Source organism: Camelus bactrianus, chromosome 7 (genome assembly GCF_048773025.1).
Source record: "Camelus bactrianus isolate YW-2024 breed Bactrian camel chromosome 7, ASM4877302v1, whole genome shotgun sequence".
Lineage (NCBI taxonomy): Eukaryota > Metazoa > Chordata > Mammalia > Artiodactyla > Camelidae > Camelus > Camelus bactrianus.
The window spans coordinates 6,038,661-6,053,925 of NC_133545.1; the positions used below are offsets into that span (position 1 = coordinate 6,038,661).

Consider the following 15,265-nt stretch of genomic DNA (forward strand, 5'->3'; position numbering starts at 1 on the left):
ATGTTAGGAACGACTCCTACAACTCTGGAAATTTAAAGTGTCAGACTTTTTAAATCAACTAAAATCTAATTCCAAAAAAAAAAAGTTCTTCAGAGCAAGGTAATCAGTTCATTTAAATTATTTCTTCTACTTGTTATTAACAAAGAGACTACAAAAGAGGAAACAGAGGGGCTGCTTCCCAGAGCCCTTCTACACATCTGCTCACTCCTTGGGCCCAACTCAACCCCTGTGAAGACCTGAATGCTGGGACAGGCCCCAGAACCAGACACCAGGGCCCACGGGGTCAGAGAGCCAACCCCAACCGTGACTATCTGCTCAGATGGGAAAACCAGACTCAAAGGTGCCAAGGAGACGGCAAACTTGGCAGCAGAGTAAAGACAGCAGGAGAGGCCTGGCCCCAGACGCCTCCTCTTCCCCAGTCTTCAGGAGCGCTGCTGGGCCTGGTGCCTGGTCAAGGGAAAGCAAATCAAAGCAACTCCCCTCAGGAAGAAGTCAGTCCCTGACTCTGCAGTGTCTCTTTAGGGGGACCAGTGCCACTCCCCTCTGCCCCCCCCAGACGGGCGAGGGGCTGGCACCCTTAAAGCAGGCCATTGGGCCTTCCAGGCTCCAGGGCCGGCCTGCCGCGCTCCCGCTGGTGGATCTTCTGGTGCTGCAGGAGGTGCTGCTTCTGGACAAAGCTCTTCTCACACTCGCTGCAACTGTAGGGCCGCTCGCCCGTGTGGATGCGCTGGTGCCGCACGAGATCAGACGGGTGGCTGAAGCTCTTGCCACAGTAACCACAGATGAGGGAACTCCGGCTTTTCCTCCAAGGGATGTGGCCAGGCAAGGCGACCAGGCTGTTGGGTGAGAACCGCTCCTGGACACAGTGCCCAGCACTGGGCCCCTCCTGCAAGTGGCAGCGCTGGTGAGTCACCAGGCTCACCCTGCAGCTGAACGTCCTCATGCACACGTCACACTGATGCAGCTTCGCCTTCCTGGACGGGGGCTTCAGCCGGGGCCTGGGCCGAACACTCTTCTCTGGCTCCGAGGCTGGGTAAGACTCCCACCCCGAGTGGGTCCGCAGATGTGTGGCCAGCTGCTGCTTACAGCGGAAGTCGATCTCACACTCAGAACATCTGTAGGGCCCAGAAGTGTCCCCTTTCAGCTTCAAGCCCTGCCCACACTCCTGACCCAGGTGCAGCTGCCTATTCGACTTCTGCTTCAGGGGGCAGCCCAGGGTTCTGCCACCACTGGGATCTCTACTTCCCTCAATGGGCCCTTCTGGATTAGCGTCCTTAGGACCTGATTCCAAGAGGACAGAAGCGCCCTGACCATCCCAGAGCCCAGCCGGCTCTGGGCTCAGGAGAGCGTGCTCTTCAGCAATGTCTGAGAACTCTCCAGCAAGATCCACAGGGCTTTCCTGCACGTGCTGTATCTCCTGCTTGATCATAGCTGCTCCTGCTGCCAAGAGAAAGAAGAGCCACAAAAAAAGATCACATTCTAGCACCTTCAGTTTTTTCAGAGCTAAACAAACATTTGTGAACTTCAGAAGGGCTCAAATCAAAGTACCCCAGGATCAAAAGAATTAGGACAATTTGGAAGAGGATGAGACTGACTGGGTTCTAAGACCTAAAACACTAAACCTGTATTCAGATGGAGACATACTGATTGGAAATGTGAATATGTTATTCTTACAGAACAATGTTATAAATTCTCCAAGCCTGTCCACAAATTTGCATTCAATCTCTGTGAAAAATGACAAAATAAACTGTAACACCTATGCTAATTTAAGTGTTACAGAGTGTTAAAACGATACATGTAAATAATCTAAAAAAACCAAAATACTAAGTAAACCTATAGCTTAGAAGTTCAGCATCCAGCTCTGTTCTTCCTGCATATTCTCCTCAAACTGCCTGGTTTACAAATGCTTCTCCTGCCTCTTACCCAGTCAGCTTCACTCCTGAAGATCTGACCAACCTCTTCTCAGTCTCCAGTGGGTTTTGACTAACGCTTATCAGGCACCCTGCTCTGCAGGGCATGAAGAAGGATGATGGGGCTGTGAATCTTAAGGACTCCCCACAGTAGTTAAGGAAGTAAGATACACATATAATAGGTGAACTAATGATAAAGGAGTCTGTAATAAATAAATAGTAGTCTATAATAAATAAATGCCAGATGAGGACACGGACAAGCAGTGTTTGGTAGTTTAGCAGTGGGAGAGCTCACTACAGGCTGCAAGGAGCAGGGACTGGGATGGAATATTCTGGAGCCACTCACCTGGGTGGACCTGACCAGGGCCTTCCTCCTCCAAGTCACCCAGCATCTCTGTACCCAACTCCGAGTCTCCTTCTGGCTGGCCAAGCACCTCTGGGTTGGAAACAGCACCGTGTGAGCCCAGGAGAGAGTATGGGTCATTTGCTGATGAATACGGTGACCAATGTCAAGGAGTTGATATTAAAACTTCAAAAATTCAGTCACTTTCCCCTAGCAGTTTGGGACAATTAGAAAATTATGGCCAATTCAAATGATCCATTCAGCTAACTGCTGCCTTTGACGCTCCTTCTGAGCCACTTGTGGTGCGGGCGGTCAGGCTCCCATCAGCAGCCCTGCCTCACACGGACATGGTCCCCTTTCAGGGCATCTAATTTCATCTGGGCTACACACTGGAAGGTAAGGTGGGCACTGCTATGCCCCACTGTGACAGACAAGGAAAGAGCCACTAGCAGAACATGTGACCCAGCCACACAGTCACCTCTCAACCCATTTGTCACGTCCCTCCCCCTCCACCCTGCTCCGTCATACTGGCCTTCTCGGCAATCCTCCAAGGACCTAGATTTCAAAAGATTTTGTCAACTAAATGAAATGCATTTATTGTGTAATAGCCTGTATTTTACGTATAAGGATGTGTATCAAGCACACTTCTACTCAACACAAAATGAACACTGAGACCACAAGGACTGGCTGCAATTCTAGCTAAATGCCAAGAAACACTGTTCGGTTAGTCTGTGCTGCCCACCTCCATCCCAGGTAACAAAAGATTTCTTGTCAAACAGTCTCAAGTGTTAAAAACAGCATGAGGAACCCTCGCCATGTTACACTCTAACGCATACGATGACATCTTACCTGTCAGTAAGTATTACCAGCAATGTGACCAGACAGCAGAAAGACAAAACACACAACACTGAGACCTTTCCAAAGACTTCATAAATTGAGGGCCTGGAGACTCCTATTTCTCAAGTCGGCTAAGGCCAGGAGAGGATCCAGGTGTAGCCTGGGTCACAAGCTACCTGGCCAGGAACTGCAGGATGTCTGAGAGAATTTTAGAGAGAAAACTGCCACTTACTCAGAGAGACCAGAGTCTCATAGTTGCTCTTCATCACGTTTGTGTACAGCTCCTTCTGCCAGTCCTCCAGATTCTCCCACTCCTGCTCTGAAAAACAGACTCCATCATTTTCAAGGGACCTGGACACCTGAAATCACAGAAGTCACACAGTGAGCCCTCCAGTCACAGCCATGAAGGACAAGCCAGACACTGAGAATCTTCACTAACACGGGCTGCCCCCCACCCTCTCTGGGCTCACTCTCAACCCTCAAGGATTACCTTGGGGGCCTCCCCCTTGCTGCCCGGGGGCAGCCGCAGGATCCAGAAGTTCCTGTTCCGCAGCAGGTTCTCCATGTTCTCCAGCCGCCTCTGCAGCAGCCCGTATTCCTGCAGCAGGGTGCCCAGCACGGCCCACTTGCCCTCCAGCTGGTTCCCGAACTCCACGGCCGTCTTCTCGCAGTCGGCCAGCTTCTTCTCGGCTGTCCCCGTTCGCCCCTCCAAGCTCTGCAGCCGGGCGGCCTGGGACTCCATCTTCTTCTCCACGGCCTGGATGGCAGCCACCACGGTCCAGAGTGAGATCTCCGAGGTCTGCAAATAGGAGCTCTTCTCTGTCGCTTGTGGGGGCAGCATGCAGGAATTCAAAGGGGAGGAGTGGCGCTTCCTTCTGTGCTGAAGAATCAGACTCAGGGTCAGAGTCAGTGTCATTTCCAAATAACAGGTAAACAAACACAATGCGTCCACTGGGTCCACCAGCACTTACAGCCACCTAGTTTCTACTTCTTTTTGTAAATTTAAAAAGCACGTGCTTTTATATTCTGATACTGCAAATTATACACATACACTGTAATAAGAAAATACTGAAAAGCAGAAAGAAAGAAAAAATTATGCAAAACACCACCATCCAGAAATAAGCTGTTAGAATTTTGATGTATTTCCTATCAGGTTTTTTCATCTTTTAACTTTCTAAAATGATTTGACTGAGTCCTCTGACATTTCCCTTACACTTCATATTTTTTATGGTGTGTCCCTGACAGTAGAAAAATCACTCTCATTGAAGCTCAAAATGACTAAACCAAGATTTGTAAAGTCTTCCTGAAGCTGTCCTCTTGCCCCTACTGTCCCACGGCATGTTCATTTCAGTCCTAAACCCACAAAGCTTTGTATTCTCTTATACAGCCCACACTTCATTCAGGGCTGCTTCTCTAACCACAAGGAGGATACTGAGACAGAGACATTGAAAGGAAATATCTTTCAAAGAACTGCTAGGGCTGGAGCTTATGATCTAGAGAAACAGGGGACAAAATGAAACCAGTGGGCACAGAACTGAACACCTAAGTCTGGCCAACTACTCCAGTTAACCAGCTCGGTTCATTATTGGGCATATGAGTCAACAGCTTAAATATCCCCCCTTAAAAAAGATTTAAAGAAAAGTTTAATGTAAGGGAAAAATGCAAATGGAACAAAAGAAAATATGAGTTTGGAGGATAAATTCATTGCATCACATTGTCTACTTTTAATTTTAAGTCTCTACGTCTCCAGCCTTTGGGAGTCTCCTCTTTCCTCTCTGCGGCCCAGCATTTTGCTGCTAATGTTGGGACTTTTTCCAAACAGGAAGGTGGGTTGGGATCTGAGCAGAGAAATAACATCTCTCCTCTTCCACACAGTCAAAGTCTGAAAAGAGTATTAAGTCAAGTTTCTTCTTTTCTTTTGTTTTAAATTATCTATCATGACAGAAATAATTCAAATGCCCATCAGCTGGTGAATAGATAAACAAATTGTGGTCCATTCATATATAATAGGTTGAATTATGTCTCCCCCCAAAAATATGTGTAAGTCCTAACCCCAGGACTTCAGAATGTGATCTTACGTGGAGATACCCTTTACTGACGTAATCAAGTTAACAAATCTCCATGTAACCACCAGTCAAAAACATTAATTAAAATTAAATATATATATGTATACACACACAGCACACCTCCAAGATATTGTGGGTTCAGTTCCAAACCTCCACAACAAAGCAAATATCACAATAAAGCAAGTCATATGAATTTTTTTGTTTTCTAGTGCATATAAATATTGTGTTTACACTATTCTATAGTCTATTAAGTGTGCAAATTGTATCTTTAAAAAGCATATTCCTTAATTAAAAAATACTTTTTTGCTAAAAAGTGTTAACCATCATCTGAGCCTTCAGTGAGCCATAATCTTTTTGTAGTAGTAACATCAAAGGTCACTGATCACAGATCACCATCGTAAATATAACAATAATGAAAACATTCAAAATGTTTTGAGAAATACCAAAATGTGACACAGAGACACAAAGGGAGCAAATGCTGTTGGAAAAATGGTGCCAACAGACTTACTCAATATAGAACTGCCACAAACCTGCAACCTGTAAGAAACACAGTAACTGCACAGTGCAATAAAACAAAGCACAATACAAGAAGGCCTGCCTGTATTTGTGTGTTTGTTTTATAAATATCACCCTTGCAGTCCTTTGTGCAAGTAACTTTGCTGAAGTAACTACTATCCTGAATTTGGTTTTTCATGATTAACTGCCTTTTTTCATATGTTATACCAGGTTTGTTTCAAAAATATGTTCTTTTAATTTTGCATGTTTTAGGGGATTTTGTATAAATGGACTGTCAGTCTTCCACAGCTCCTGGGAATAGCCTGTTGTTGCAGGTGTCTGTAATTAATTCATTTTCACTGCTGTATAATACTCCACCACTTGACTATACCACAATTTATTTTTCCATTCCACTACTGATATTTCCCCATCTTTGTCATTACAACAGTGCTATGATGAACAGAACTGTACTCGGCTCCTAGTGGACATAGGCAAGTTTCCCAAGGGTACAAGAGAATTGCTGGCTCATTGGGTATATACACATTCTAAACTTAGGCAGATAATGCAAAATGTTTTCCAAAGCAGTTGTACCAATTTCACTCCTAAGTATCCTGGTTGTTCCACAACTTCATCAACATTTGTTACTGTCAAACTTAAATCTGTGTCCCTCTAGTAGATCTGAAATGATACCTCATCATGGTTTTCATCTGCATTTTCCTTGGTTACTAACAAGAGATAAGCATCTTTTTTATGTTTATTGGTCATTCAAATTTCCCCCTCAGTGCTGAAGTCTTTCATTCATTTATCCTTTGGGTTATCTCACTTCTCATAGGATCTATGAGATTTCTCTATAAATTCTGGAAACTAATCTTTATCAGTTAACTGTGTTACAAATAACCTCCCTTATTTGTGCCTCATTTTAAAATTCTCTTTACTATCATTTGATAAACAGTCCTTAGTTTTAATGTAGTTTTGTTAGCATTAATTGTTTTTTGGTTTGAACTTTCATGACAGGTGTAAAAAATATCTATAATCCCACAATACTGTCTTCTAAACACTTGATAGTTTAGCCTTTCACACAAGTATTTATCTCAACTAGAATTGAGACAATATTTGTGTATGGGGCAAGCCTTAATTTTCATATGGGAAATCAACAGATCTAATGCTATATAATGAAAAGTCATCATTTATTCACTGATCTGTAATCTCTGTCATAAATCAAGTTTTCATACATATCAGTCTGTCTCTAGCATCTCTATTCTGTTCTACAGGTCAATTTTTCTACTGCTTTACCAACATTACTGTCTCAATGACCATAGCTTTTTGATAATTATTGGTATCTGGTAAGACAAGTCCCACCTCCTTGTTTTACAGAACTATCTCAACTACTTTTGGCCTGTTGACAGTCTACAAACTTGAAAGGTTTCACAAAAATATCTTCAGAGATTTTTGTCTGGAAATGCATCAAATCCATAGATAAATTTGAGAAGTGGTATCTTTAGGATAAAATGTTTCAATCCATACACACAGTACACTCTCCTTTTCTAAGGTATTAATATCTTTCAGTATTTAAACATTTTTATAGGTACCTGTTCCAATCATCAATTGCTGTATAACAAATAATTCCAAAATTCAGTCACTTAAGTCAACGTCCATTTTGCTTATGAATCTGCAATTATAGGAGGGTTTGACAGTAAGTCTGTGGCAAGTGGAGCAAATCATAGGCAGGCAGGTGCTGCAGTCACCTGAAGAATCCCAAGACACATGGAGAGGTTGTATGGTGATCTGTTCAACAACCTTACCTAAGGTCCCAGTATATAGTCAGCATCAACCACTGGAATACACTTTCATTTCTAACAGAGTATTTTTGCCTTTTTTCTCTTTTTTTCTTCATTAATCTCTCTAAACATTGAAATCACATGTTGATAGATATATGGATAAAAAATAATATTATTCTCTATAACTGTGCTGTCCAATATAATAGCCACTAGAAACTCGTGGATGCTTAAATTTAAATTAATTAAAATTAAACTAAAATTTCAGTTGCTCAGTCAAAATAGCTACATCGCGAGTACTCAACAGCCACGTGTAACTTGTGGCTACTATGCTGAACGGGACAGAGAGAATAATTCCATCATCTCAGAAAGTTCTATTGGATGCACTACACCCTAACTAATTTTTTTCTGCTTGTATTAAAATCTCTACTATGAGGGTGAATTTTCCTTGTAGTTCTATCAATTTTTGTTTATATATTTTAAGGCCATATGATTGGGTGCACATAAGATTGGAAATGTCCTATCAGGCTGGTAAATTGAGTCTCTTACATTTTAAAAGTAGTAGCAGCCCTCTATCTCTAGCAATATTAATATAGTTAAGTCAATTTTCTTTTGATTAGTATTAGCTTGGTATGTTTTCATATCCTTTTATATTCAGCCATTTCTATAGCTTTATATTTTAGCTATATCTCTAACAAACCTTTTGTTGGACTTTAACCCATTCTGACAATCTTTGCCGTTTAACTAGGACATTTAGTCCATTTACATTTATTTTAATTGTGATTTATTTTTATTTACTTTTACTTTTTGTGCTATTTATCCCATCTTTCATCTTCTTTCTTGACTTCTCTTAGATTATTTTTTCTTATTCTATTATCCCTCTTTTAAATTCTAAGTTATACAGCCAAGTTCTAGTCTTTTAGCAACTACCCTAGAAATTACAGGAAGCATACTTACAAAGATCTTTAAACATCTGAATTCTGACCATCTCTTCCTAACTTTTAAATCAATGCTGCCATGTATTTTAATTCTGCTTTGTTTTTAACCCCACAAGAGATTAACATTTTATTTACTCAATATTTGTTTAGGTTTACCCATTTCCATGGCTCAACATATTTTCTTACATTTTCACTTTCCACTTAAGATAATTTTCCTTGTACCTGAAATATATCCTTTAGAATTCCCTTTAAGGAGAGTGTATTAATAACAAACTGTCAGTTTTAAATTGTCTGAAAATACTTTTATTTTACTGTTGTTTTTGAAAGATACTTTTGTTGAGTATAAAAATCTGAGATTGCATAGTTATTTTCTTTTAGTCCATTAATGATATCATTCTACCATTGTCTGGCTTCCACTGTTTTTGGTGAGAAGCTGAATCCCATTAGTCTTACAATGGTTCATTTGAAGGTCTCTTTATTTGGCTGCTTTTAAGAATTCTCTTTGCCTCGTATTCTGTACTTTCACTATTATGTATCTACATAAAGATTTCTCTGTGTTTATCCTGATTGGGATTTACTGGGTTTCTAGGTATTAGTACTTGCATCATTCCTACAACACCCTCTGCCATTAGCTAGTCATCAAACATGGCCTCCAGCGTAGATTGTGTGTGTATTCCCACTGGAATTCCAGTATGTTTTTCTTCTGGAATTGCGATATCTGAAATCTCTGAGGATCTAATTTTGTTGCTCATTAATTTTACTGGCTTTTTCTCGTACTTTTCCATTGCCTGTTTGGTAACTTTCTATTGTAAATTCATTTTTCTTGGAATTTTATCTGTGAGAATTACTTGAAGTCTGAGTTGGGTGTAGACTCCTTCAGAGAAGATGTGTATTTATTTCTGATAGATAGCCAGAGGCCCTACTTTAAACTAAACTCTTAGCTTAAGGTTTCCCAGACACCCAGGTCATATGAATTCAGGCAATAAACCCACTTGAAGGTCACCATGAATTCTCAAGGGGCACCTTGCACCTATCTCTCAGCACCAAGGTTTGACATGATTTTCTCTGCAAGCACTCTCTGGGGTAAGAGCTTAACTTCCAGTTCACACTGAATGTTGCCCTTTGAAGTCTCAGCTTTATAGGATTGAGGTAGGAGGCGTCTTATACTCCCCACCTTAGGCTCTGAGTTTTGTCTTCTATTTTCCAGGCACCTTGAGGTCATAAACACCACAGATGAACGTTCAGCACATGCCCTCAAAGTCAGGTTCAGAACTCTGTTTACCTCTTAAGAGTTCTCTCTTTCACTTAATCTTTGGGCTCCAAGTATTCTTTACTAACTACATTTCCACTTATTTGTGTTTCCTCCCAGCATTTTTAGTTGCTTTCATCAGGGCACCTACTTAGCCATACTATCAACTAAGACGTACAGAATCCTCATCTAAAGATGAATATAGAAATATGCTCAAGGATGATTTAAATACATTCTGCAAGGACAGATCCATAAATTATTAAAGCACAGCTGGGGATTTTGAAGGATCTTTAAGATTTCCTTTTAACAATGTCTGTTGAAGACATGCAGGTAACTGCACTGACCAGCAGGAAGAAGCACTCTGGGAGTTAGTAACCTGTCCTCTTGCCCAACTTCAGTACTACTAATTTGGTCTTGAGGAAAAGGCAAGTCTTTCACTGCATCACATTAGCTTAAAGGAGTCAAATGAGATTAACACCATGAACACTTGTATCTTGACTTCATAATTCAACTGTAACTTCTTTGAAAGCAAACACTGTGTTCTTTAAGTCTTTTAATTCTTCCCCTCTTAGTTCTTAACCACTTTCTACAAAAATCAAATACAATGCACCCTGCTTATGGTCAAGTTTTCATTAAAGGATCTCCTTAGTTCTTACCTCTCGCAAAGATTTCACATGATTCTGAAAGTGTCTCTAGATCAAGAAATAATGTACTAAAAAACAATGAAGTTCCATCTGCCCTTTCCTTAGCAAATCCTCTTTTACTATCAAAGTAACCACAATTTTGGATTAATATGAGGAACCTGGCAGGAACCATAGAGATCATCTAGTAACTAGTCCAACACTCAATTTACAGGTAAGGAAACAGAGACCCAGAGTGAACACAGTTGACTAAAATCACTAAACTGAACAGCTAAGAGCTGAGTTATGGCTGAAACCAAGCTTCCTGACTTCATGCCCAAGATTTTCCTTACCCCAAGTTCCGCGTCTCGCCATTCCGTGAATGGGGACAGTTAGAGAGAAAGAGATCTGGTAGCTTCACAGAAAAATCCCAGCAACTACACCGTGAGGTCACACCTGTCCCTATGGAGAGGAAGCCCAGCCTGACTTCAACCTGTGGGTGCAACCCAGGACTGAAGTCTAGCAGGAGAGCATCGCAGAAGGAACGAGGGAAACCCATCAGGCCGAGAACGAGCTGATCGCGAAGAGGCAGAGTCCTGGGGTCCCCGGAGCACCAGGGCGAGCTCGCTGGCAGTGATGGGGACCCAGGGTTTCCAATCCGCACCACCTCGCCGTCCTGGAAACGGGCTCTCTTTGGGCTCGACGAAAACGTGTCGGGACAGTAGCAAATCCAAAACCATGAAACAAGCCTCCGAGAAGTTTCTCGGCGAAGGCGCGTGGCGCTGGGGCTCCGGCCGCACGCAGAAAGAGTCGGATGGGGGAGGGCAGAGCGCAGGGGTCGCGGGGGGAGGTCGGTCTTCACCCGCGCCAGCGGCAGCCGAGGACACCCTGCCCGTCCGGGGTCAGCACCTCGAAGCCCCGCCCCGGCAGGGGTCCGCCATCCCGAACGCGCCCTCGGGTCCGTGTCAGGAGGATTCTTACCAGAGCAGGCGCCGACTCCGCCATGGCTGCCAGTCGCCCCTCAACACCCGGGCCCCGCCTGATATGCCTCGGGCTGCGCGCGGGTCCGCTGGGCGCCCCCGGCCCCTCTTCAGAGCCGCCAGCAGCCCCGTGTTGATACAAGGTGCATTGTGGGAGTGCGGCCCTCCCAGGCCAAGACGGGCGCCGGCCGCTCGTCCTCACCGCGCGGGATTTCCCTGCGCCCCCGTGAGGCAGGAGGGTGAACAGCAGCTCAGCACTCCGGGCTGCAGCGGGACGGGAGGATTCCGTCCTCCCAAGGCAGGTGCAGGTTCGGAATTCAAGGGCCTTTGTCTGTCTCTTGCGTGCCCGGCCCTCTGATAGGTGTTTCCGGGGCTTCAAAAACGTATAAAACCCAGACTTTGCTCTGAGGGAAGAACGTGTAATCTAGCTGGGGGAAAGAGATACGGTTCCAAATGGCAAGTGCTTTTATTCCAAAAGTATACCTGTTATTTCGCTTTTTAGAAACTAGAAATGTTACGGAAACGACAGGCCAGCCAAGAAACAAGCACCACTCGGAGGGTTGGAGTACTCAGATGTATTACGCCGGCGGGCTCAGAGGGGCTTCTGCTCCGAAGCTCTGAGCACCTCCAAGACATGCGCATGAGGTTTTACAGGGTTAAGTACAAGCTTGGGGTATTCAGCCAATAGGCATGGAACAGCTTTAGCAGCATCATTATCACAAAAGTGGAGGCAGGGAGGCAGCAAACCAACATTCCAAAGCCACATATATCTCTTTGAAAATCCAGCTGGCTAGCAAAAAAACATAAACAGGGAATCAGCAAACCAACACTAATTAACTTAGATTTACGAGTTAGTCCAGCAGAACTCAGATCAGTATTCCAGTACTTAGATTTGTGAGTTACCTTGTCAGCCCGGCTTTTCTTGTTAGCCCAGCCCGGCTTTTCTTTCACATTCTTAGACTTGTGAGTCATCTTGTTAGCCCAGCCTGGCTTTTCCTTCACAGAAACACACTTCTCATTTCAACAGTGGGTGAGGTGCCCAGGCCAACTCACTGAAGCCTATCAATTGTACTAATCACATGCCTTGGAAAATCCACGATAGTCCCGATTTCATATCTTTGCCTTCACAAGATCCAAGCCTTGAACGGCAATGAATTCACCAAAGGTCATGTTTTTGCATCTCTTAGAAGCCACTCATTTGTCCTTTCCCTGTGATACTCAGATCTTGACACATGTCTTTAAATAAACTTTTAAATGCAGCTCACAGTTATTCCCATTGTCGGCAGGGGGTATTAGAGGAAACAATAAAATACACTCTTAGTACCTATATCCTGTTGTATCTACATCTGTAGAACATGAACGTGACATGCAGGGCTGAAAGTGCCTTTAGACATCATCTTACCCAAATTCTCATTTTTAGTGACAGAGAAAAAAAGTATTTTTTGCATCGCAAATAATATAAATTAAGTTTAAAATAATGCTTTAAAATATTTATCCTGTCCCTTAAATCTTCTACCATATGATTTATAGCATAGATATTAGCATATATGTACACCCAAACATTTTTTTACTCAAGAAAGTTTATAGGCCACGGCTTTGAGACTCTTTCTGTTCTGTTCCCCTTACTATCCAGGAAGTGTCTAGATGACTGAGACCATGTCTTTTGTGTTCCTCTCCCAGCAATAACCCCCTGGGGAGCATGCCCACTCAGCTTCCATGTCAGCGAGAACTCCATAATCAACACTCCTTGGCTCAAGCTCTCCCCTACCCGCACTGTATATATATGTGTAGTGAACATCTGCTAACTTCATCAGCTTAGCACTTCTCCCCTCCTCAGGGCATATATGCACCTCCTTCCCTTTGGGGAATGGCTCCTCCTGGGTTCTAGTCATGGAATTCAAGTGGGTGCTGCCATCTTGTTCCATGGCAATTCCAGCCTGGTCATAGTGCCTGTTTGAAGGTCAGGCATCTAACTCAAGCCAGCCCAATCATAGCGCCCTAGCCTCCTGGCCATAATTATTGAGACTCAGGTAGACATATGACTTAAGCTGGACCAATCAGAGCTCTTCCCTGGGATCCTTCTAACCAGAGCTGAGGGTACAGGTTAATTTCCCCTCTGGTGAAGCTCTAAATATGAGTCAGGAATAGTCTTGTCCCCCATTTTTTGGAGTAAGTTAGTTTAAAAGAATGATCCCAACACACCGAAAGGAACAGAGATGACACATTTTTGTCTCTGTCCAGGATTGGTTGTTCAACTGTTCCTTGGAGTCTGTGAATGATTCCAGGTTCCTTTCAGAAACTTCCCCTTTCTCCATGGTTGGCCAGTCAGCCTCAGGTAGGGGAAGTGAGTGTCTGGGTAACCTGGAGAGTTTTTTATTGCACGTCCTTTTATCCATTTTGAATTTTGAATGTACGAATGTAAAATCTTTTCAAAACTTCATTACTTGATTGATTAAAAACTGGTGCAGAATTCCTTTTAGGGAGAGAACAGTGTTTTGTTTAACAAGAGAGTTTTATTGGCTATTTTAATTGTGGAAAAATAGGCCCCAAGGAAAGGCTTGGAAGGCAGAAGGTGAGCAAAGACAAAACTAAATTGCTCTCCATAGTAAATTAGGATTTGGGGGTTTCTCTGAGTATCCTGGGAGACAGGCAGTGAGGGGGCACAGAAGGGGGAGGGGCGCTATTCTTCTAGAGGCTGAAAAGATACAAAATGGAAAAGGGGAGATGGTCAACTCCGAGAAATTCCTGTTGAGAACGGTTCAAGGTCTTTTAAGAACGGAGATGGTGGGTGTTTGGGGCCTAATTTGGGGTCGTTCGCTGTGCTAGGCTGAGATGAGACCCTCTCCGCAACCTCCAAAGTATAAAAGTCTACTGCACTTAAGCGTTTTATCGGGGAAAAACAAAGACACAGAGCTCCGCCATCTGGGTTAGTGCGGAGCTGAGGGGTGAGACCAGCAGCGTGAAGGCACATATGTGTGAACTGGAGAACCCAGAAAGCATGAGCTACCTCTCCTCGCCCCCAGATCCTTGAGGGGGGGCGGGGGCTGCTGGTTTTGACAGTATATGTGGGGTGGGGGCTCAAGCCACCTTATGATTAAAGGATATTGATCCCATAGGGATGGAAGGCATGGGGACTAACCCAGGTAACCAACACTGGCTTACACTTCTAAGACTGGATATAGGATCCCTTTTGACCCTTAAATGAGTCTTATTTTTTTAATAAAGGAGATAGTAAACCTACAGAGATGATCACGCTGAGGGATGATATGGGTTTAAAATATGTCTAAAGAGTTTTGAGCAGAGGTTTCTCAGCCTTTAGGACACAGAGCCAGCATCTCACTAGGAGAATGATTCTTACAGACCTACAGGAACCTCGTAGGGTGGGGTGGGGGTGGGGTGTGAGATTCTGTCTGATACCCAGGTCCCCTCTTCTCAAGAATTACCCTTTTAGAGATATCCTTCCGTGGTGGCTCCCTAAGGAGTTGGTGTTGGATGGAATGACAGCCACAGCCTCCCTCAATCTGTCAGGGCCCCAGGATGATAAAATTGCTGTTACGTGTTTTTCTAACAGTAACAATTGGATGGACCAATATTACAAAACATAGTCACAGGCTGGTTCATCTTGCACCTGGCATGAAGTTTCCTCTTTTATCCCCTACTCTCTGCCATTCTCCAATATTCCAGAACCAGATCTCAGATGGCCAGGTATAGTGCCAAATCCTTGATCGTGAGATAACTTTGTTCACCTGTGGCTCTTCATTTTCAGTGGCGTCTAGCTGAAACTTGCTGTCTCAAGATTTCCAGTTTCATTCTCTCTGATCTCCTTTCAGAGCTACGGACTCTTGTTTCTAAGGAGTTCTAAGGGGGCCAGGAGGGAGCCTGTGGCACAGCGGATTGCAGACTATTTGGCAGCCTGTCTATGGAACAGTCTTGGCCTTGAAGGCCCCCTATGGCCTGGCCACGACTCACTTGGCATCTACGTCACTTTAACTTCACGCACACTGGCTCTAGCCAGGCCAGTCTCCTGCCTTATGACCCCAGTTCCTGCCGCC

At 43.8% G+C, this 15,265-nt stretch overlaps 1 protein-coding gene across 14 annotated transcripts; it reads right to left on the reverse strand.

Annotated features, from left to right (window-relative positions):
- Nucleotides 1-103: 103 nt before the first annotated feature.
- ZNF212 (zinc finger protein 212) lies at nucleotides 104-11,387 on the reverse strand. Of its 14 annotated transcripts, none has more exons than XM_074366843.1 (5): nucleotides 11,215-11,387; nucleotides 3,581-3,965; nucleotides 3,323-3,409; nucleotides 2,257-2,397; nucleotides 104-1,440 (listed from the first exon to the last, which is right to left on the reverse strand). In XM_074366843.1, the coding sequence occupies exons 1-5, from the start codon at nucleotides 11,236-11,238 to the stop codon at nucleotides 578-580; spliced, it is 1,500 nt and encodes a 499-aa protein (XP_074222944.1). In that variant the 5' UTR covers nucleotides 11,239-11,387; the 3' UTR covers nucleotides 104-577. The 14 variants fall into 14 exon arrangements, with proteins under 14 accessions (XP_074222944.1, XP_074222942.1, XP_074222946.1 ...); XM_074366841.1 differs by having other exon boundaries at nucleotides 3,323-3,449; nucleotides 3,581-3,970; nucleotides 11,215-11,384; XM_074366845.1 differs by having other exon boundaries at nucleotides 104-1,437; nucleotides 2,257-2,346; nucleotides 3,323-3,449; nucleotides 3,581-3,970; nucleotides 11,215-11,383.
- Between the last annotated feature and the right edge of the window lie 3,878 nt (nucleotides 11,388-15,265).